General features: G+C 56.4%; 1 protein-coding gene across 23 annotated transcripts in view; it reads left to right on the forward strand.

Moving 5' to 3' along the window:
• Dnm1 (dynamin 1) overlaps positions 1 to 20309 on the forward strand; it is a 40926-nt gene that overhangs the window by 13993 nt on the left and 6624 nt on the right. For 14 of the 23 annotated variants that reach the window (XR_013438329.1, XR_013438324.1, XR_013438325.1 and 11 more), the window contains exons 5-19: positions 196 to 294; positions 377 to 537; positions 1549 to 1691; positions 1812 to 1947; positions 2137 to 2204; positions 3268 to 3406; positions 9346 to 9432; positions 11897 to 11967; positions 12141 to 12192; positions 12404 to 12415; positions 14651 to 14764; positions 18390 to 18499; positions 19251 to 19362; positions 19796 to 19807; positions 20109 to 20279. Coding sequence is in view for 15 of the 23 variants with exons in the window: in XM_078048337.1 (XP_077904463.1) it covers positions 196 to 294; positions 377 to 537; positions 1549 to 1691; positions 1812 to 1947; positions 2137 to 2204; positions 3268 to 3406; positions 9346 to 9432; positions 11897 to 11967; positions 12141 to 12192; positions 12404 to 12415; positions 14651 to 14764; positions 18390 to 18499; positions 19251 to 19362; positions 19796 to 19807; positions 20109 to 20279 (1487 nt within the window). In the remaining 8 variants the exon portion in view is untranslated. Of the gene's footprint in view, positions 1 to 195; positions 295 to 376; positions 538 to 1548; positions 1692 to 1811; positions 1948 to 2136; positions 2205 to 3267; positions 3407 to 4906; positions 5046 to 9345; positions 9433 to 11896; positions 11968 to 12140; positions 12193 to 12403; positions 12416 to 14650; positions 14765 to 18389; positions 18500 to 19250; positions 19363 to 19795; positions 19808 to 20108; positions 20280 to 20309 lie in introns of all 23 variants that reach the window. The other 9 variants (XM_078048336.1, XM_078048324.1, XM_078048326.1 and 6 more) reach the window with 5 other exon arrangements.

A 20309-nucleotide genomic window follows, 5' to 3' on the forward strand; every position in this document is an offset into this window, starting at 1 on the left:
GCCCCTGCAGGGTCTAGGTGGAATAGCGGTGGGAGCAGATTCATGCGTTTAAACGTCACTGTGTAAAATATAGGAGGGGTCCCAGGAGTGGGTGAGGGGATGGGCAGGGAGATGGGGAGCAGGGTGGGTGGGCTTGGGGATTTCCTCCTGAGGGCGGGTCTACATGAGGACTGCCCTCCTGCTGCCCACCCCCAGGTCAGCGCACCATTGGGGTCATCACCAAGCTGGACCTGATGGATGAGGGCACAGATGCCAGGGATGTGCTGGAGAACAAGCTGCTCCCCCTGCGCAGAGGTAGGCGACGACTCCCCTACCCCCTGCCTGCTCCTCTGGACACTCCTGAGAAGGCCGCTTCCCTGACCTTGACTGCCCACAGGCTACATTGGGGTGGTGAACAGGAGCCAGAAGGACATAGATGGCAAGAAAGACATCACGGCTGCCTTGGCCGCTGAGCGCAAGTTCTTCCTCTCCCACCCATCCTATCGCCACCTGGCTGACCGCATGGGGACACCCTACCTGCAGAAGGTCCTCAACCAGGTAGGGGCACAGGCTAGGACAGGGCCTGGGGATACCAGCATGACCAAAGAGTAATTTAAATGTATCTTGAGGGAGACTGAGAGGTTCGCACCCATCATGCAGACGAACAAACACCCAGAAAAGCAAAGGAGGCTGCCCACATCCCATGGCCACAGAGCTTTGCAGCTGACCCTGTGTGGGACCTGCCTGGGGAACCCCAGAACCCCTGGGACACAGAAAAGGCCAAAATCTCATGTGGAGGGGCAGCAACCAGGGCTTGGTTCGGGGGCCATGATTGGTGTGTACGCGGCTGAAGACCTGGTTCCTTTCCAGATGGGGAGAGATGGATCCTAGACTGGGGTCAGCACCCCCCGGGGTTTCCCTGGGTGCTTCTCCATCTGGAATGGGCCTCTAGAACTCAGGGCTGTGGGTGTTGACAGGAGAGGGGCAGTGGGGAGTGCCACAGACCTGGGTTCCAGCCTGGGCTGAGACACTCTCCAGCTCTCCGCGCCTGTATTCCTGTCTCTATGAAATGGGGAAATGTCCCCAGAGTCTGTTTCATAGGGTCGTTATGAAGATACAGGGAGATACAGTGTGGGGGGACCTAGTGAGAGTGGGCGCCTCAACTTGAGAATTACCTGAAGGGCTGAACCCTAGAGGGAATGAGGGGGCAGCCCTCAGCCTCCCCTGCGTTAGAGGCATTTGGTTTGCCTTTAGGATATCTGAAAACGTTAAGCTGGTCGAAAATCAAGTAATGTCAAATACAAATCCGGGATTCTGGTTTTGTTTGAAAATGGAGCTATGTGCTCATCAATTCAAATAATACACCTCTGTGAACTCATGCCAGGGGGAAGCCTGCCTGCAAGAAGATTTTGTTCTGGAGCAGGGCAGCCCTCCGTGGCCCCATGCCCATCCCTCCAGTGTCCACCTCACCACAAACGCAGGGCCCCCTGGTAGCCCGCTCTCTGCCTGGCTCCCTGGGAAGCTGGGTTGGTTCTGTGGCCTTAACCTTTTCCTCCCCTTCACACCCAGCAACTGACGAACCACATCCGGGACACACTGCCTGGGCTGCGGAACAAGCTGCAGAGCCAGCTGCTGTCCATCGAGAAGGAGGTGGAGGAGTACAAGAACTTCCGCCCTGATGACCCTTCACGGAAGACCAAGGCCCTGCTCCAGTGAGCCTCTCCCGGCCCTGACGTCCCACTGCTGAGCTGTCCCCGCCCCAGCCTCTCAGCACCCTCTTCAGCACGGGACTCCCCAGGGCTCTCTCCACGGGGCCATACCTCTCTCCACAGGATGGTCCAGCAGTTTGCAGTGGACTTTGAGAAGCGTATTGAGGGCTCTGGAGACCAGATCGACACCTATGAGCTGTCTGGGGGAGCCCGCATCAACCGGATCTTCCATGAACGCTTCCCCTTTGAGCTAGTCAAGGTAGGACAGGGTGCCCCAGGGATGGAGGACTCAGGAAGTCTCCACTGCCACCCAGGACATTCTGATGTGGTCCTTTGCTTAACTCTCCAAAGGCCCTGCTGCTCGGCCCTGGGGGTGGGTGGGCCCTGCCTGGGCCTCCCACGCAACAGGGACAGGCCCTGACCATCTTTCTCTCTGTTGTCCTCATAGATGGAGTTTGATGAGAAAGAACTTCGAAGGGAGATCAGCTATGCCATCAAGAATATCCATGGCATTAGGCACGTACTGGGACCAGGGAGGGGGGCTGAACCCCAGAGGGCAGGGGGGGTTAGCTCTGATGCAGAGAGCAGGGAAGTGGCCCCGCTCAGGAAGGACCTGAGAGTCCTGCTCCCTAGTCCCCTCAATCCCAACTTTCCAGCTCCCAGCTCAACAGGCTCCAGCCAGGGGAGGCAGATGGGGGGGCTGGACCACGGCACTCCTTGCAACCCGATGGCCTCCTCTGCTGTCCCTGGAGCAGGGCCTGGGAGTACAGATGGCCTGCGAAGTAGCCTCTAGGGCTGGGCCCCTGCCCTTCCCCAGGGTGAGGCATCTCCGCCCAGTCCTAGCCAGGTTACTGAGCAAAGGTGCCCACACCACTGGGCAGGGCCTGGGGCGCAGCATCAGCCCACCACACCCTCCCCGCCCCCGTCAGCCCAGTGTTGACCGTTCGCCCACCTCCCGAGGCCATCCAGCCTGTGGAGCAGGAAGGCTTGGGAGGCAGACTCTCTCCTTGACAGCTCAGACCCCTGCAGAGACCCAGATCTGCACTGTGCCCACTCAGCCACTCCAGGCGGCAGAACCATGTAAAGCACTTCCTAGTGCCAGGCGCAGACAGACTGACATGTCCCTGGGTTTGTGCAGACTCATTTCGGTTTTCTTAGAATGACCCAAGACTGTAGACAGAAATGGAACTAGAAAAGAACATCCGAGGTTGGACTTGGAGTTTACCTGCTGATGAGCACCTTGGCCGAGGTGCTCACTCCTGGGCGGCTCTTCGGGAGAACCCAGTTTGGCCATTGCCAAGCCATTTCTGGCCACAGAGCTTTTTGGAGGACCACTTAAGAGGCAGCAGGACATGTAAATGCACACAAGCAGCCCTTGTCTTGCCCCCAAAGACCTTGTAGGGAAAGCCCCTCATTAGAATCCCGTCACCCATCAGACAGGTGGGGACACCGAAGCCCAGAGAGAGTAATGGGACCCCCGCCCCCGCCCAGCTCAGAGGTTTGGGAGGGGCCCTGGCCTGTCCCTCCTGGCAGGTGCTGGCCTGTGACACTGTGCCCTTCTCCCGCTCCGGGCGTTCAGAACGGGGCTGTTTACCCCAGACATGGCCTTTGAGACCATTGTGAAAAAGCAGGTGAAGAAGATCCGAGAACCGTGTCTCAAGTGTGTGGACATGGTTATCTCGGAGCTAATCAGCACCGTTAGACAGTGCACCAAGAAGGTAACCCGGGCCAGCCTGCCTCTGTCCCTACCCTGCACTGCTGCCGGGCACTCCCTCCCCAGTCCCCACTGCCTCCTCGGTAGCATGTACAGGCCTCAGCGGGGTGGGGGAGGCAGGCAGCCACGGGCCAGCAGAGGGAACCCCGAGCCCCAGCCCTGGGGACCGAGGGATTGGAAGCTGGGGAGACTGGTAGGGTGGCTGGTCGTTTACCCCGAGAGCCCACCACGAGGTCCCCCCAGCTCAGAGAGGATAGGGCTTGAGGGTACCTGAGCCCCCTTCCCGCCCACAGAGGCGGAGTCACCTTGGGATGCTCTAGGGAGGGGTCTTGGGGAAAACTGAGGGTGTAGATGAGGCCCAGGCCTTCTCCGGCACTGGGAGCCAGACGGGTGCAGGGGCCCAGGACCAGCGGGTATCATGATCCCCTGCAGTCCCTCATCTTCCCACCCGCACCCCACCCTCGCTCAGGCCCCCCACTCAGGCCTCCCCTCCCCTCCATTCACATCCAGCCTTCCAGGGACGAGCCATCTCCCCCTGCCATGTCATCCAGCCTCACAGCACCACAGGAGAAGGGCAGGGCAGGGACGGTGACCCCCATTTCACAGCAGGAACACTGAGGCTCAGGGGACCAAGTGACTCACCCAAGGTCATGTCAGCTAAGAGGTGGCAGCAGTGTTGCTAGGCCAGGGCTTTGGGCTCCAAGTCCAGGGCTCACTGATCCCACCCGAGCCTCCCTCCCTGCCTCCCCCACTGCCGCCCTGGCCCGCTATTGCCACCTCACTTCCTGTCTTTCCTCTTCTCTCTCTTTCTGTCTTTTGGAACTGATTTCCCCAGGCCCCTTTGGAGGAGAGGCAGGGGACTCCCCTTGGGGAGAGTGGCAGGAGTAGAGCAGGGAACTGGACAGCAGAGGTCAGGCTGCTACACTGCCCTCTGGGAGGCCTCATCTGCATCACAATTTATGCAAGTGGAGGCCCTTAGATTTGTGCAGTGCACAGCCTGGGCAGCAGCCCTGGTAGAGGTGGAGAAATCAGGATGAAGCCAGTGCAGGTGGCACTGGGAATCCTAGCACTGAGCAGGATGGGTGGGTGGGGTCCTAACCTGTCTTGGCCTGGGTCGGCTCCTTAGAAGGACCCAAGGCTATAGACAGAAATGGAACGTGAAAAGAAGGAGCAGGTAACCTAGAGCAGCTGAGGAGAGTGAGGGGGCAGTCAGTCTGGGGGTGAGGCTCTGAACTAGTAGGGATCTGGTATGGGCTAGGGGCTTGGCCCCTGAGACCTCTGGCCATCCCCACAGAGCCCTGGGGGATCTTGGCAGCGCCCGGGAGGCCTGATCCCGGGTGGGGAGGGAGGGCTGGGTCCCACGCTCACGTTGTCTTCTGTTCTCTTTCTCTGTGTTGGTGTCTCTCTCTCTTCCCCCATGCCTGTGCCATCCTGCCCCACCCCCGGAGCCCGGCTGCTTGGCTCTCACCCCCTCCTCTCCCTGACCCCTCCTCCCCGGGTGCAGGACGGGCCTCTTCACTCCTGACCTCGCTTTTGAAGCCACAGTGAAAAAGCAGGTGCAGAAGCTCAAAGAGCCCAGTATCAAGTGTGTGGATATGGTAGTCAGTGAGCTCACCACCACCATCAGAAAGTGTAGTGAAAAGGTATGGCGGCCGCCTGGGAGGGGCTGGGCCTGGCCGTCCCTTCTTTGTGGCTACGGCCTCCCATGGGCGGAACCATCTGCCAAACAGACTGGCAGCCTCTTGGCTCCCCGCAGAGACCCAGACACCCATGCAGGCCAGGAGATCCCTGGCTGGTGTCTCTTGCCAGCTGATAACCCTGGGTCTCCCTGGGCTTATGGTCCCCCCAGGCCCCTGTCCCTGCCAGAGGACTTTGCTGCAGCTCAAGTGTCCTCAGTGACCCCTTTCTGCCCACTAGGATGAGAAGGATGATACGAGATGGAGGCTGTTTACTGAGCAGCTACTGTGTGAGCGCACAGGGCTAAGGGCTTGCCCTTAGGGTGTGACTTAATCCTCTCGACAACCCTAAGAAGTGGGTAGTGTCATCCCCATCTTACCAATGACCCAACAGTTTCAGAAAGGAAAAGCAGAGGGGATTCCGATTTAGGAAGGGATCTGGGATCAGAGCCTCCTGGGGTGGGGAGCCATCCCAGTCCCTCAAAACCAATTTGCCTAAAAGCAGATGGTAATCCGTGCGTGTTTGGCAGGGCCGGCCTCCTCTGAGCTGTCTGTGATCCTTCAGATGCCTTTTTCCTATCTGTCTACTCTTGAGCATTTTGAAGATTTTTAGCCAGGTCATCCAAAGCGCATCTTCCAGGGGTTTACAAGAGAGTTCGCTGCCTGCGGGAGCTTGCCCAGGACTCCAGGGCTGCCGCACCCCATAAGTAGCCTGAACCAGTCTCGGGGCTAAAGCCCAGTCTCTCCTGGGCCTGAGAAATCTCCCGAGCTGCAGGGTGGGTGCACGGCTGCCTTAACTTTGAGTTTTCAGTAATGATCTCCCTGGCTCCTCTGTCCTCGGGCACCGGGTTGTGGAATGTTGCATGTCGTGGCCACTGCTGCCTCCTGGATGATCTGTGTCCTCAGTATCCTACTGAGGGACAGTTAGGGTGCTTTAACTCCTTCCTGTTTTCTTTTTCTTCTTTTGACCTGGTTAATAGATGATGAGCAGTTATCAATTTGATAACTTCTGCAATATTACCTTCCCCAAAACTTTACTATCTCTCCAAATCTTTTTTCTACATCTTGGTTTATTGTATTTGGTGACACACTGGGAATATATGAGCATTCTGCTTTTTCTCTTAATAACATACATTTTCAGGGCGACTAGTACATAGTCCATAGAAATATTGAGAATAGAAACACGAGCTTCTATTGAATAAGTTTCTTGTGGTTTTTCTGTTATGGAACATTTAGGTAGTCCCCAGTTTTTTGATATTATACATCAATAACCTGTCAGTGAACATCTTTGTACATGAAGATGTATTATATTCTTTGTTGAGGGCTATCCTTCATCTAGATTCCTAGAAGGCTGATTTCTAGAGATAAAAATTTAAAAACTTTGCTGACTTGCATTCCAAAAGGAAAGCAGTAATTATTGTAAATGGTAAAATTTTGGAAACGACCCAGATGCCCATCAAGAGGATCAATGCTATGTACCCTATTACACAGACAGTGGAATGCTACAGCTATTGTTAAAAGGGCAAGACATATTTGTTTGTAGTCACATGTCCCTCCAGAATGTCCTGTGAGGGAAAACATGCTTGTTTCAGAGAAGAATGTATATAGTATTTTGGGAAAATTAATGTACATTGAGTGATAAAATCCCCAAGTTGCATTCACCAAATTGCCAAACATTATTTTGTGAGCAGGCAAAGGAACATAGTAATCTTTCTATTTCTATTTCACAAATTTTAGTTGTGTTCAAATCTTTCATATGTTTGTTTTTTTGCGAGTGGAAAAACTGGCCAACAAAAACTTTAGAATGGAAAACTGGTCTAAACGGAGGAAGATAATTCTTTTGCCTTTTGATTTGTTTAATGGACAGTAATTATTTTTTCTTTGGCAAGACTCACCCTCTTTGTCTTTTCTTTTTTTCTTCCTAAGTTTTTGAGCTGAGCAAATCACTCCTGCTAAAGGTTTGATAAATGTTTGATTCTAATTACTGCCAGCCCTGCTAGAATCAGACTTCTCATCTCTGGGTGAAATTCAGACTTTGATGCAGGAGGTAGCGGGTGCTACTCCATCTTCTCAGCAACCCCAAGAGGCAAGGCACCTTTACTATCCGTGTGACCCACAGAGAAACCGAGACTCAGGGTGGTCCCGTGGCTTTTCTGAGCAGACCTGGCACAGGCAGGGACTGGCTTTGAACCCAGGGCCTTGTGCTCTGGGAGCTGCAGCCCTGACCGCTAAGCCAGTGGGCTCCAGGCTGCCGGCCCTGCTCAGCCAAGAGCTGAGAGAGAAAAGTTCCATTTCAAAAACTGGCTGGAAGTCTGGAAATGCTCAGAGGCAGCCAGGATGGAAAAAGATGCTCAAGGAACAGAACCCTCCAAGGGGCTGAGGCTGCCCCGCCACATGTGACACGTGGAAAACTTGAGAAATGCAACATCCAGGCAGTCGGTGGGAGGACTGGTCATGCTCTTTGGCAATACTCCCTCCTCCCTCCTTTTCCTGCCCCCCTCCCACCCTACTCTGGGAGGGGGAGCCTTGGGGGCCACCTCAGAGGCCCAGTAGTGATGACTCAGTCCACAATCTACGCAGACTAGGAGACTCTGAGGAGTGGAGGTCCCTCCCTGAGCCTCGAGGGGCAGCAGGGTCCACTGGGTCCCGCCAGCAGTATGTCTAGCCCCTGCTCACAGGCTGCCCCTCCCCAGGTCCCTTGCGCTGGGCCATCCCAGCCACACCCTTGGCATAGCCACAGAACCGTGGGACTTAGGCCTCTCACGGCGGCCTCTCCTGGGCTGGCCTGCGGGGTACTGCTTCTCTCCGCATCCTCCTGCCTCTCCTGACTGGCCTCCTCCCAGCTCCTTGGCCTCCGTCTTGCCCTCAGAATCACCTGTGACCCAGGCCTACCAAACCCCAGCTCTGTTCCCACACAGGGGGGTCCGTCGAGGGGTTGGACCCCAGCATGGGAAGAGGGACAGGGGGCTGTCTTAGCTTGGCCCAGCTGGGTCTCACGTAGGGAGGGCAGACAGCAGGACTGGAGGTCCCCCTGGGTGGGCCCCACCATCCGAAGTTCATTGAGCCTCCCTCCCTGAGGAAGAGCTGTTCACAAGCCAGAGGGTCAAGGACTCTGGGCCCACTCAGCCCGGCAAGAAGGACAAAGACGTCATCCTTCATTCATTCCCCCATCCCTTCTACATGCCCTCTTTGAGCTCTGGAGGCGTGCCTGGCCCCTCCACCCCTGCCTTTGGGACAAGGACTGCCCATTTGGACGAGGGAGATTGGGTGCCACAGGGAGGCCCCTAACTCAGCTCTCAGTGGTCTGGTAGGGGCAGACTTTCTGGAAGAGGTGACATCCAACAGCCACTTGCAGTGCAGTCAATCACCTTGGCCTTGTCCAGGTGGCTGAGCTCAGTGTGGCTGAGATGACGGGACTCACAAGCAGAGGGGAAGAGTTTGGAGAAGCGGGGGAAATGGGTGCTGCTGAGCTCCTGCTCCAAGGAGTGGGTAGAGTCAGCCTGGCCTGCCAGCCGGGAGCTGGGCAGAGGAGGCTGGGGACGATGGTGTCAGGCAGGTGCATGCAAAAGGAGGCAGAACTGGGTGGATTTTACCAAGAGGGCCCAGGGCCCAGTCAGGCCCCCGCGGGGTACTGCTCATGCTGCTGGCACCCCCACCTCCGCATGTCCCCGTGCCCTCGCATGCCTGTGGCTCCTGCATGTCCTTTGGTGTGACCGCTGGTTTCCCCCTGCAAACCTGCCCCTTCCTCAGCTCTGACAAGGAGCATTGCCTGTGCCCAGCCTGACTCAGGAGGCCAACTGGCACCGTGGGCCCTGACCCCCCCAATTCCTCCTGGATAGGACTTGAGGCTCTCCCCCACCTGATTACCCAGCTGTCCCTCCAGGCCTTCGGAAGGCAAAGGGCAGCCACCCAAGGGCCAGTGCACACCTTGGGAGCTAATGGTCCTCAAAGGTCTCCATCCCTCTGGTCATTCTCCAAGATGGCAGCTGTCCAGGGAGCAGGCTGGTTCCTGTGGTGCTCCTCACCACCGGAACTGCCCTTCCCACCAGAGGTTGCCCCAGTAGGCCTCAGAGAGGGCCCGCAGCCAGGAAGAACTTTGAACCACGCGCTGGGGTTAGGGGTGGCCGTGGCTTGGTGCCATCAGCTTCCTGGGATCCCGGGCCCTCTTCCCGCCTCGCCTCTGTCCCCTTGTCCCTGGGCCCCTGGACTCTGGTGGGCCTCCCATGGCCCCCGTGCACGTGGCTCTCTCGCCTCCCGCCCTTCCCAGCTCCAGCAGTACCCTCGGCTGCGGGAGGAGATGGAGCGCATTGTGACCACCCACATCCGGGAGCGTGAGGGCCGCACCAAGGAGCAGGTGAGCGCCGCCCCTCGCCCCCCTGCCCCTCTCTGTCCTGCTGTGGTAGAGTGCGCAGAACACGAGCCACTGCATTCACACTGAGGTACAGTGTCACCACCAGCCATCCCTAGAACTATTGTCATCTCTCAAAACGGAAGCTCTGTCCCCCATGAAGCACTGACTCCCCACCCCACCCCGGTCCCTGGCAGCCACCTTTCTCCTCTCTGGGAGTTTGCCTACACTAGGCCCCTCGTGAGTGGAATCATATGGTATTTACCCTGTTGTGCTGGCATATTTCACTTCATATATCTCCAAGGTTCATCCATCTTGTGTCTTGTAGCACGTTCCAGAATCTTTGTCTTTGTGTGTGTGTGTGTGTGTGTGTGTGTGTGTGTGTGTGTGTGTGTGTGTGTGTGGTGCTGGGATTGAACCCAGGGCCTTGTGCATGTGAGGCAAGCACTCTACCAACTGCGCTATGTTCCCAGCCCTTGTTTCCTACTGTGACTAATTCTGCTATGAAAATGGATGTACAAGTATCTCTTCAAGTCTCTGCCTTCACTTCTTTTGGGTCTATACCCAGAAGTGGAATTGCTGGATCATGTGGTAATTCTACGTTTAGTTTCTCGAGCACCCGCCATCTTGTTTTCCACAGTGGCTGAGCCATTTTACCTTCCCATCGTGTGTCCTTCTCTTTCTTAGTCTGGCTTTCTCGGCTTTCTGGCCTCTGTCTTTCTTGTTGTGTCTCTTTGGGCCTCTCTTTGCTGTTTCTCAGGCTCACCTTATACTCCTTGTGGTTGACTCCTTCCTTTTAGGTTAGCATTCATCAAATATTCATTCACAGACATGGTCACTGAATGCTGTCTCTGAGCCGGGAGGAGTGGCGAGGAGCAGGGCCCATTATACCACTCTTCCCTGACCCGCCTCGGCCACCCCTCTGTCTGTGCTCATCTCTGGCTCCCACTTCCCACTCCTGTCCTCACATTTCCTCCACAATGATACGTCGTATTTTTGCTGTTGATGTCATGTTTAAAAATCTTTATTCGTCTCTTTCTAATTTCAAAAGTGATCGATACCCAATAAAACATTCAATTCATTTAGAAGTGATTAAATTGCGAGTAAGTGCACCTCCACTCACCCTTCCCCACCCCAGCAGTTTGGTGTGTCCCCACCCAGGAGTTGTCCTGAGTGCTCACACTCATACACACACTTTGCAAACTGCACCTTTGTCTTCAAGAGCCACCATCCTGCTGTGTGTCTGCCCCCTTTTTTTCTCTAAAGATAATTATAGCACTTCACATCTTTGAGCACCTATTATATTTTGGGCGCATGCCGACCTCACCTCACTGTGTCTACGCCAGCCCTGAGAGGCGGAAGCACCTCATTTGTAGGATTTTAGGCTCAGTGAGGACAGGCCCCAGGCTCCTAGGAAGCAGCCTGTCTCCTCAAAGTCACCTTGATCACCTTGAGTCTCTTCTCACTTCATAATGTGCCTGGGGAAGTGTTGTCCCAAGACAGCTCCTAGAAGTTCTCCTTATTCTTCTGAACGGCAGCAGACTGCCTATGGTTTAGGGAGTGCCATAATCTACTTCACCTTCTGATGGCCACTGGCTTCTTGGTAATTTTTCTCTATTACCAATTATGCTGTAGCCAGGCATGGTGGTGCGTACCTATAGTCCCTGCTACGGGGAGGCTGAGGCAGGAAGATCATCCGACCAGGAGTTCAAGGACAGCCTGGGCTGTCCATAGTGAGACCTTGTCTCAAAACAAACACATAACAACAACAACAACAACAACAAAAAACTACCCTGAACACTCTGGTACCTATACCTTTGTTCAATTGGTGAGCGTATTGCAAGGCAGTATGTGCATCTCAGTGTTGTTGTTAAATATTGCCAGGGCTGAGGTTATAGCTCATGGTAGAGCACTTGCCTCGCACATGTGAGGCACTGGGTTCCATCCTCAGCACCACATAAAAATAAATAAAGTGAATATATTTTTAAAAAATCGCCAAAGCGCCCTCCAAGAGGTGAAGTTAATTTATACCACCTGGGCTGGGGCTGGGGCTCAGTGGTAGAGCACTTGCCTAGCACTTGGGAGGCCTCGTTCAACCCCCAGCGTCACCAAAAACAAACAAACAAACTCTTCCCCTAAGAGCGTAATGCCCCCAGGGGTCACCACTTATTATTAATAGGTGGGGAAAGGGCCTCCTTGTTGAACTGACATTTCTCTGTTATCGAAGGTGAGCCCCTTTTCCTCCATGAGTTGCCCGTTCATGGCCTTTGACTCTTTGACTATTGGCTATTTAATTTGCGTTTCTTTTATCTTTCACTCACTGATTGTAGGGACTTTATTGTTATTAACTTGGTGGTTTTAATGGATGCTAACCTTCTGTATGTGCCGCAAGAGCTTTTCTCCCACATGGTCATCCATTTTTAAACTTTGTGGTCTTTTCCGCTTGCTGCTGACCTGCGTAACCCCGAAGGTCATGCTTCTCATCGATATTGAGCTGGCTTACATGAACACCAACCACGAGGACTTCATAGGCTTTGCCAAGTGAGTACACTCCCTGCGCAGCAGAGGTGACACACTGTGTGATGCGTCTCTGTGTCCCTGTTAACCTGCCAAGGCCCCTGTGATCCCCCCTCCGCTTGGCTGGGTCCTGTGGCCCCTGCACAGTGGGCGGTGGGGCTGAGAAGCTCTGAGGCTCCTCCCTCCCTTCCTCTTAGTGCTCAGCAGAGGAGCAACCAGATGAACAAGAAGAAGGCTTCAGGCAACCAGGTGAGTGGGCCCCAGCGTCCCAGCGGCTCCAGGGATGGAGGGTACCGGAAGGACGCCAAGCTCTGAGAACCCCCCCTCCCCTGAGAGGAAGGGTCCTACGGGGGCCAGGGAGCCTGTCATCTGCCAGCCACAAGCATCCCACTCTGCCTCAGTAACCCTCTCTCCTCTCTCCCCGATGCTTCTCGTGGTTGCTATGGTTACCTCTTTGCAGGATGAGATTCTGGTGAGTACCAGGACTGGGGTTCTTTGGCTTCTGTAGTGAGGGGGAGGAGGGGGCCCTTTGGAAATGGGGGTCTGCAGTGGGCAAGAGGGCACCCTTTGGCTTGAATCACTTGCACACACTGGCACATGAGCGTCCCACACCTGCTCACTGGCCAAGCAAGGTCAAGCCATGCACGGTCCCATCCACCCATCCATCAGGGTGGTGAGCCAAGCACCTGCTTCAGGCAGAGTTAGACCCTGTGGGCAGGGGGCCTGATACTAGGAGCTGCTCCTTAGACATCTTTGGTCGGACGGGTGGATGAATGGATGGGTGAGTGAATCCTGGGGTGGATGTTGGCTGAGTGTATCCACTCATCCTTGTGGGGACAGGCCCATAGGGAGCTGATGGCCTTCACCAGAGCTGGCTAAAGAGATACAGGAAGTCCAGAGGTGAGTCCCTCCTCACCTGGCTTCCTGCTCTTCGTCCTTCATGTGTCTGCAGAAACCACTCATCAGGAGCCCTTGCTCCACCCCAGCTGTACACACGAGCCCCAGAGCATCAGCACTTTCCCCAGTAGTCTCCCCAAACTGTAGTTTCCTTGTAAGAATCTAGGTGTTGGTGTGACTGTTGGCTCAATGTCTCTCTCCCTCCCAGGCCCAAGGGGAGGGCTGAGTCTGTCTGGCTCATTATTAAGTCCTCAGCCCCAAGCCCCTTGCCTGGTGCATAGTAGATCCTCCATAGAAGACAGGCATGAGTGGACGTAATGTCCTAGGGAAATGCAGTTAAGCCAGAACTCACAGGCGCCAGTCCCTGACTGAGCCTCCCCTGCCACCTGAGGGCTCCAGGTAGGGTGGGAGTGCTCTGGCGCTGGGGCTGCAGAGAGGGGCTTTGGATATGCGGGGAAGAGTCCAGGGCTGGGAGTGGTCGGGAGAGGACAAAGGCTGCAGGTCGGCAGAGAGTAGGTGGCAGCCCTGCTGGCCAGATCCTGGGATATGGAGTGGACTCAGTTCCAAAGATAGTGACAAGACACTGCAGGGCTTTTTGCCGGTTTGGTAGGGCAGGCAAGAGATGGTGGACACCTGTCTCTGTGTCCCTGTTAACCTGCCAAGGCCCCTGTGATCCCCCCTCTGCTTGGCTGCTGATTGGCTGTGAGGTTTGACTTCTCAGAGGTGAGAAGTGCCACAGAAGGGCTTCGGGGCTTCAGAAGCAGGTCCAGGCTTCCTTAGGTCTTTCCTGGATGCTCAGAGATGCAGCAAGGAGGTGAGAGCCAGAGAGAAGCAGTTCTCTCATCCTCTCTGGACAGTGACCCTGCCAGTGGAGTGGCATTCACAGGCCCTGGTCTGTGGCAGTGTTCAGGACAGTCCTGGGGACCACTGCTTTTTGTCATGAATATGGACCTTTGATTGTAATTCTGAGCTTTCCCTAGGAAGAAGAGGGCCTAGGTAATTCATCCGCTTTCCCTACCCCAGGGAGCATGGGGCAAAGATTGCTAGAACCGTGCAAGTGTAGCGTTCATTGTTCACACCACAGAACAATCGGAGTCTTCCAAGAATCCTGCAGGGTGCTGGGTTACACTTAGGAGCAAGAGCGTTAAAATACAGTTTAGCAGAGGATGCTGCATCAACAGATAATCTCTCTCTCTCTCTCTTACACACACACACACACACACACACACACACACACACACACAGTATATTAAAAAAAAAATCACAGTCATCATTATGGAAGACCTAAGGGAGTGATCAAAGATCATCATGGGGATCCTGGTTTACATGGTGGGCCAGGGAGGGCCTGCTTGAGAACGTAAATCCTGAGTTGACACCCAAAGGAAGGGGAAGTACTTTCTAGGCAGAGGCAACAACAGCATGTGCAGAGTCCCTGAGGTCAGAAATAAGTCTTAGGGAGATTAGACCTAAAACTTAAAAGCCTCTTGCGGTTGTCTTCCCCACTCAGCCACAGCTTCTTGCACATTTACATCAACAGGGAGTTCACTCTCAGCCAAAGCCTCCAGCCCTTTGCTCAGAGAGCTCTGGCTGTAGAGGCCCCTCATCCGGAGCTGACCTCTGCCTTCCTCTGTCTCCTACTCTGTTCACTTGTGGTTCAAACCAGGAAAGGTCTGGCCTTCACCCTCCCTGACCAGTTGGGCCTCCAAGTGTTGGCAGGGGGTGGGCTTTTAAATGCCTTTCTTTGCCTACCCCATCCTCCATGGGGAAGCCTGGCCCCTGCCCACTGACCTCCCTGCCTCTTCCCGTCCAGGTCATCCGGAAGGGCTGGCTGACCATCAATAATATTGGCATCATGAAGGGGGGTTCCAAGGAGTACTGGTTTGTGCTGACTGCTGAGAATCTTTCCTGGTATAAGGACGATGAGGTGAGCAAGGGGCCACAGGTCATCGAAGAGTCCTGCAGGTGGCCAGAGTCGGGCTCAGACCCTGTCCTGCACCTGGAGTGTCCTCCACCACACCACGGGGTTTTTAAAAGTCTCATAAAAGACTCATGGGTAGAGTAGGATGCAAGGTCCGGAGGCAGCCAGTCCTGGGCTCTGAGGGAGGTATTCTCTCGCCCAAGGTGAAAGGAGAAGGTGGGCTGGTGGGACGGGGGAGCTTGGGCTGAGTGCCCTGGAGAGGGTGGGCCCTGACCCGCCAGTCCAGTGGCCTTCCTGTTTTCTCGCTCCAGGGCGTGCCGCCTCTCCATGGCCCCTACAGACCCATGACACACATGAGTCCAGCTGCCAGACATGCGGTTAACCCCTGCACCCCGGTCCCCCGGGCCCCTGATATCCAAGGGAGCTGGCCATTGTGCCTCCAGGCCGAGGGACAAGGAGCGATGGTGCCCTGCAGGGCCACCCACAGAACACCTCCCTGCCACTAGGGCACCCAGAAACCCCTGCCACCTCCCTCCCCTGTTGCTGGTCTCCTTTAAGAATGAGTCTGTTTGGCGTCCACATCTGGATTCCAGAGGTGACCAGAGAGAACAGGGAGGGCTGGGGGAGATTGTGGTAATGAGCTCCAGCTGGCCAAGGAGTGGGGGAAGGGACCCCCTTCTTCCTGAGGGGACCGTTGGAGGTTAGAGTGCTGTCGACGGGGAGTAAGTCTTGGGGTGGGGGCCAGTGATTTTGGTTTCCATGTCCCCTCCTTGGTCCCTGTCTCCTCCAAGTCTGCTCTGGGCAGGGGCCCCACCTCCCCCCTTGGGCGGGGCCCTCTGTCGTCACTGGCGGGGGCGCCAAGCCATCTGGACCTCATTACCCTAACCCTGGCCTCTCCCTGAGTCCAGAGGCCCCTGGAAGGGATGGAGTGTGAGGTGGCGTGGGGCGCCGTTGGGGGGTGGCTTCCTGCTCTGTCACCCTGGCTGGCTCCCTAGACACCCCTCCTTGGGTCCCGTGTTACTCTATGGGGGCTTCTTACACAGGGCCAGGGGTTGTTGTGCCTGTGCCTGGCTACACTGGGGAGGAGTGAACTTGACTGAGAGGGTCCCTTGTCCTCATACCTGTGGGTACGGGTCCTTTTGAAGCCTTGTGTGTGCGGTGGAGTTTGGCTGTGTGTGAAAACTGGCTGGGGAGTGGGGGGGCCTATGTTCTGTGTCTGGGGCCCGGGGCTGTAGCTTGTGGATGTTGTGTGGGGGGGATGCAGATGGGTGTGTTTAGGGTGTGAGCACCAGGTGTGAATGTGTGCTTCAGTGTGACTCTGCGTGCCTATGCTTGGGGTGTGCCTGTAGGGATGGGGGCTTGAGAGGGAGGGGGCGCGTGGGAAGTTTGGGGTGTAAGGGTGGGGGAAGGGTGTTCCGCTGTGAGACTGTGTGTCTGGGTGTGTGTGCGTGCACGTGTGTGTGCACTTGTGAAGTGTGTGTGTGCCTGGGGCGCGGGCATGGGCATCAGCGTTTGTGTGTGTGTGTGTGTAAGTTGTGCTGGTGCGTGTGGAGGTGTGTGGCAGGGGTGTGAGTGGATTTCTGCACCAGGACTGCTGGGGACATGGAGGCGCACAGAGGCTGGGGTCCGGCTTCCTTCTCCCCCCAGCTGCCTGCGTCTGGGGTGAGGGAGGCCCTCGGGGCAGACAGGCGCTGCCCACGTCCCCAGCTCCCCGTGACCCCGTCTTCCCAGCCTTCCTCCGCTGACCCCCCCACTCCCCACCAGTCCCACAGCAGGGTGGCACCCCCATCTCTCTGCACATCCTCCCAGCCCACCCTGTGCCCCCAAGTCCCCTGCCCCAGCTGCGGGCTCCGGTTCTGGGATGGCAGGCGGGTCGGTCCAGCTTGCAGCGGCGGCGCCGAGGGTCTAACCCAGCCCAGCCTAACCAATGTGCAGACTACTGTACAATGCGGGAGTCCTGAACAGATAGTCTAAACACTGGGTAGACGGAGTGGAGGTGTCCTCTGGTCATCCAGGCAGCAGGGTCCGACCGTCCAGTGGTAGCTTCAGCTCCATGGCCTGGAGATCCAAGGCCCCCCCAACCCAGGCCCTGTGTCCCCCCAGCCCCAGCCCGGCCAGCCGCAGTCCCCTCTCTGCTCTGGACTCCCCTTCTGCCTCCTTTGACGTGGCAGGGGTGAGCGGGAGCTGGGCTGGGAAGGAGGGGCCTGGGGAGGGGGCTGGCCCGCAGGAAAGGAGGGGTGGGGGAGGAGGCCGCTCCTACCTAGTGTCCAACCCCCAAGCGCAGGGCGGGTGGCGGGCCTCCCTCGAACGGTTCCAGATGTTCCCTGGCCGTGTGTGCAACTTCCTCCTCTCCTCCCCCAGCCGCCCTCTGGGGCTAGCGGCCACCCGCCTGGCATAAAGAGGGCTTTATGTGGCTGCATGGGCCCGTCGGGTGTGGGGGTGAGGGGGGAAAGGATGACGGATGACGCACCAGGACGGGGAAACAAAGTCCCCCCAAACCCAGCTTCCCTACCTGGACCTTAAGTGATTTTCCTGTCCAAATCCTGAGTCCCCTGGAGATCATCCCTCCAACACAGGTCCCATGCTGTTGGGTGGGCAATTGGGTGGAGCAGAAACCCCTCCCACTCCTGGAGCCCTGGCCTGGGACACCTTCTCCTGAGATCCCTGAACCCCGCCCTGGGATACAGCAGCCTACAGATGCATGTATGTTCACAGATACACACTACAGGCCAACCAAACATGTTTAGCCCCTTGCACACACTGTATGTAGGTAAATCTGTGTTCCCATGCACAGGTCCTGTGGGCACATGCACGCAAACACACAGGCATTCACAACTGCCCCACATCCACAAAGTGTGCACACATCCACACCCATCCACAGCATGGTCACACTCACATGTGCACACACCTCTGTGTACCACAGACACATGAACACCCACAGAACAGTGACAGGATGCCTGCTTAGGCTTGCCTGTGCTTGCACAAATGTAACCACACACGTGCACAACCACAGACACTCCATCTCTGGGCTTGTGCTGTATGTCTGATTGCTAACACATGGGCAGCTGGGGGAGTGGGCTGAGCTGGCCCTTTGAAGCTCCAGGCTGGTGGCCCCCCTTCCCTGTCTCTGTAGTCAGGAAATGAAGTCAGAGGCCACCAGGCCAGGGGCGAGAAAGACTCATGTGAGCTGTCCCTGCCTGGGGCTGGCCTGGCTTGCCTCCAGGATTCGCTTAGGGTGGGCTGTGGGACCCACACTCAGCCTCCCCTGCCTCTCCTGCCTCCCCAGTGCCTTGGGCTCTGGGGTATATGCAGAGCTGCTGGATTGGCTTGAAGTCAGGGGGCGCTGGTAGTGCCAATTCAAGTCAGAGTCCCACAGGTTTTATTGGGCAGCACCTGTGTGGTGGGAGGGACTAGCACCCAAAAGCCCACCACTTCCCCTGGGAAAGTCCTCAGGAAAGTGCCAGTAGAGGTCTGAGTCCCAAGCCAGGGCTGCATGCTTTAGTGTCCCTACGGTTCAGGGCTTGGTCCCTTTCCAAGTACTTTTCAGCGCTAGGTGCTGACCAGCATGGAACACTTGGGGACTGAGGCATGGCATGCCAACCTCACCCGTGGCTCCTCCCTCCGCCCACAGGAGAAAGAGAAGAAATACATGCTGTCTGTGGACAACCTGAAGCTGCGTGACGTGGAGAAGGGGTTCATGTCCAGCAAGCATATATTTGCCCTCTTCAACACAGAGCAGAGGTACCTGCCTGGCCCAGCGGGGCTGCTGAGGCCCCAGGTTCTGCAAGCCCCCAAACACTCCTGTTGAGTAGAAACTGGGTACTTTCCAGGAAAGAGCAGGACCTGCCCGAGGTTCACAAGGAGCCATTTATTTGACCCACATCTGTTGACTTTGTCCTGTGCTCTGGACATCATGTCTACATCTCTTCCTCTTCCTCTCTTTGCCCTTCCTTCTTCCTTCCTCCCTCCCTTTCAGTCAGTTGCTTAATGCCTGATCTGCACTGATGCTCTGACAGGCACTGGGGACAGAGAAGAGTCCTGCTTAGACCTTGTCCCTTCTTGCATTGCCCAGTTTCTCCTGGGGCCAGTGGCAGCACCAGGCCTCTCACCCACAACCCCAGGCCCCAGCCTTCAGGCCTCTCCTACTCAGAGATGAGGGTTTAGCACCCTTACCCTGGGAAAGTCCTCAGGAAGGTGCCAGCAGAGGTCTGAGTCCCAAGCCATGGCTGCATGCTTTAGTGTCCCTACGGTTCAGGGCTTGGTCCCTTTCCAAGTACTTTTCTTCCTCACAATAACCATAAGAGAACAATCATTGCTGATGAGGAAGCTGAGCCTTAGAAAGAGGAGGGGACTTGCCTGGAGTCACACAGCTGGGATACTGCAAAGCCCCGGGCTGGACCCTAAGTGTGACAATCTCAAAGTCCAGGCCTGCCCTTAACCCCCAGGGGTGGGGCTCCACCCCACTTCCCTCCCCGCCTGCTGCATCTTGCAGGAATGTCTACAAGGATTACCGGCAGCTGGAACTGGCCTGTGAGACCCAGGAGGAGGTGGACAGCTGGAAGGCCTCCTTCCTGAGGGCTGGCGTGTACCCCGAGCGTGTTGGGGTGAGAGGAAGGGCAGGGAGGGGAGGGGCAAGCTGCCTACCGTAGGCCTCAGGGCTTCCCCTTCACAGAGGCCAAGTCGTGCCAGGTTTCTGAGCCCTTCCGTGGTTCACAGAGCAGGCACCCCCACCCCACCAGAGTTATGTGCTCTGATCCTCCCATCCTTCTCTAGTGGCAGTCTTGTGTGTCCCCTGTCCTGCCACAGATGGCATTTCCTGCACCCCTTCACTCGATGGCGGTGTCTTGTGGCTGCCTCTCTTCTCTGCTCTTGCTCTGGTGGTGTCTAGAGTCGTCATAGAGTTGGGGTGCAGTGCCCTGGGTTCACTCAATTGCTCCTCTTTTCCTCTGTGTGTCTGCTTCGTCTGTGCTCCCTGGTGGTGGCGGCGGTGGCAATGCTGATGTGGTGGCCTCTGTGGCTCTGGTGTGGGCCTCCCAGGACAAGGAGAAAGTGAGTGTGCCCTCCCTTGTCTCCTGCCAGGCACTCCAGCCTGGTATCAGTCTGTCCAGGTCTTTACACAGGGGAGTTGAGATGTCCTTCTCTAATGTCTGGATGGGGAAACTGAGGCTAAGTCTAGGCACTAGAGTCAGAACTGAGACAGGCTGAATGAGAGGCACAGGGGTGGGCAGAACCCTGCGCTGCTCTCTGCGCTTCAGTGTTCCTGAGAGCTCTGGAGGGCTGGGTCCTGGTATGCCTGCAGCCTGGCTGCCCAGACGTGGCCATGCCGACACCCTTCTATTCCCAATGGCAGGCCAGCGAGTCGGAGGAGAATGGCTCAGACAGCTTCATGCACTCCATGGACCCACAGCTGGAACGGCAGGTGGAGACCATCCGGAACCTGGTAGACTCATACATGGCCATTGTCAACAAGACAGTGCGGGACCTCATGCCCAAGACCATCATGCACCTCATGATTAACAATGTGCGTGCATCGCTGCAGGAGGTGGGGGAT

The sequence above is a fragment of the Ictidomys tridecemlineatus genome, chromosome 4 (assembly GCF_052094955.1).
Source record: "Ictidomys tridecemlineatus isolate mIctTri1 chromosome 4, mIctTri1.hap1, whole genome shotgun sequence".
NCBI classification, from domain to species: domain Eukaryota; kingdom Metazoa; phylum Chordata; class Mammalia; order Rodentia; family Sciuridae; genus Ictidomys; species Ictidomys tridecemlineatus.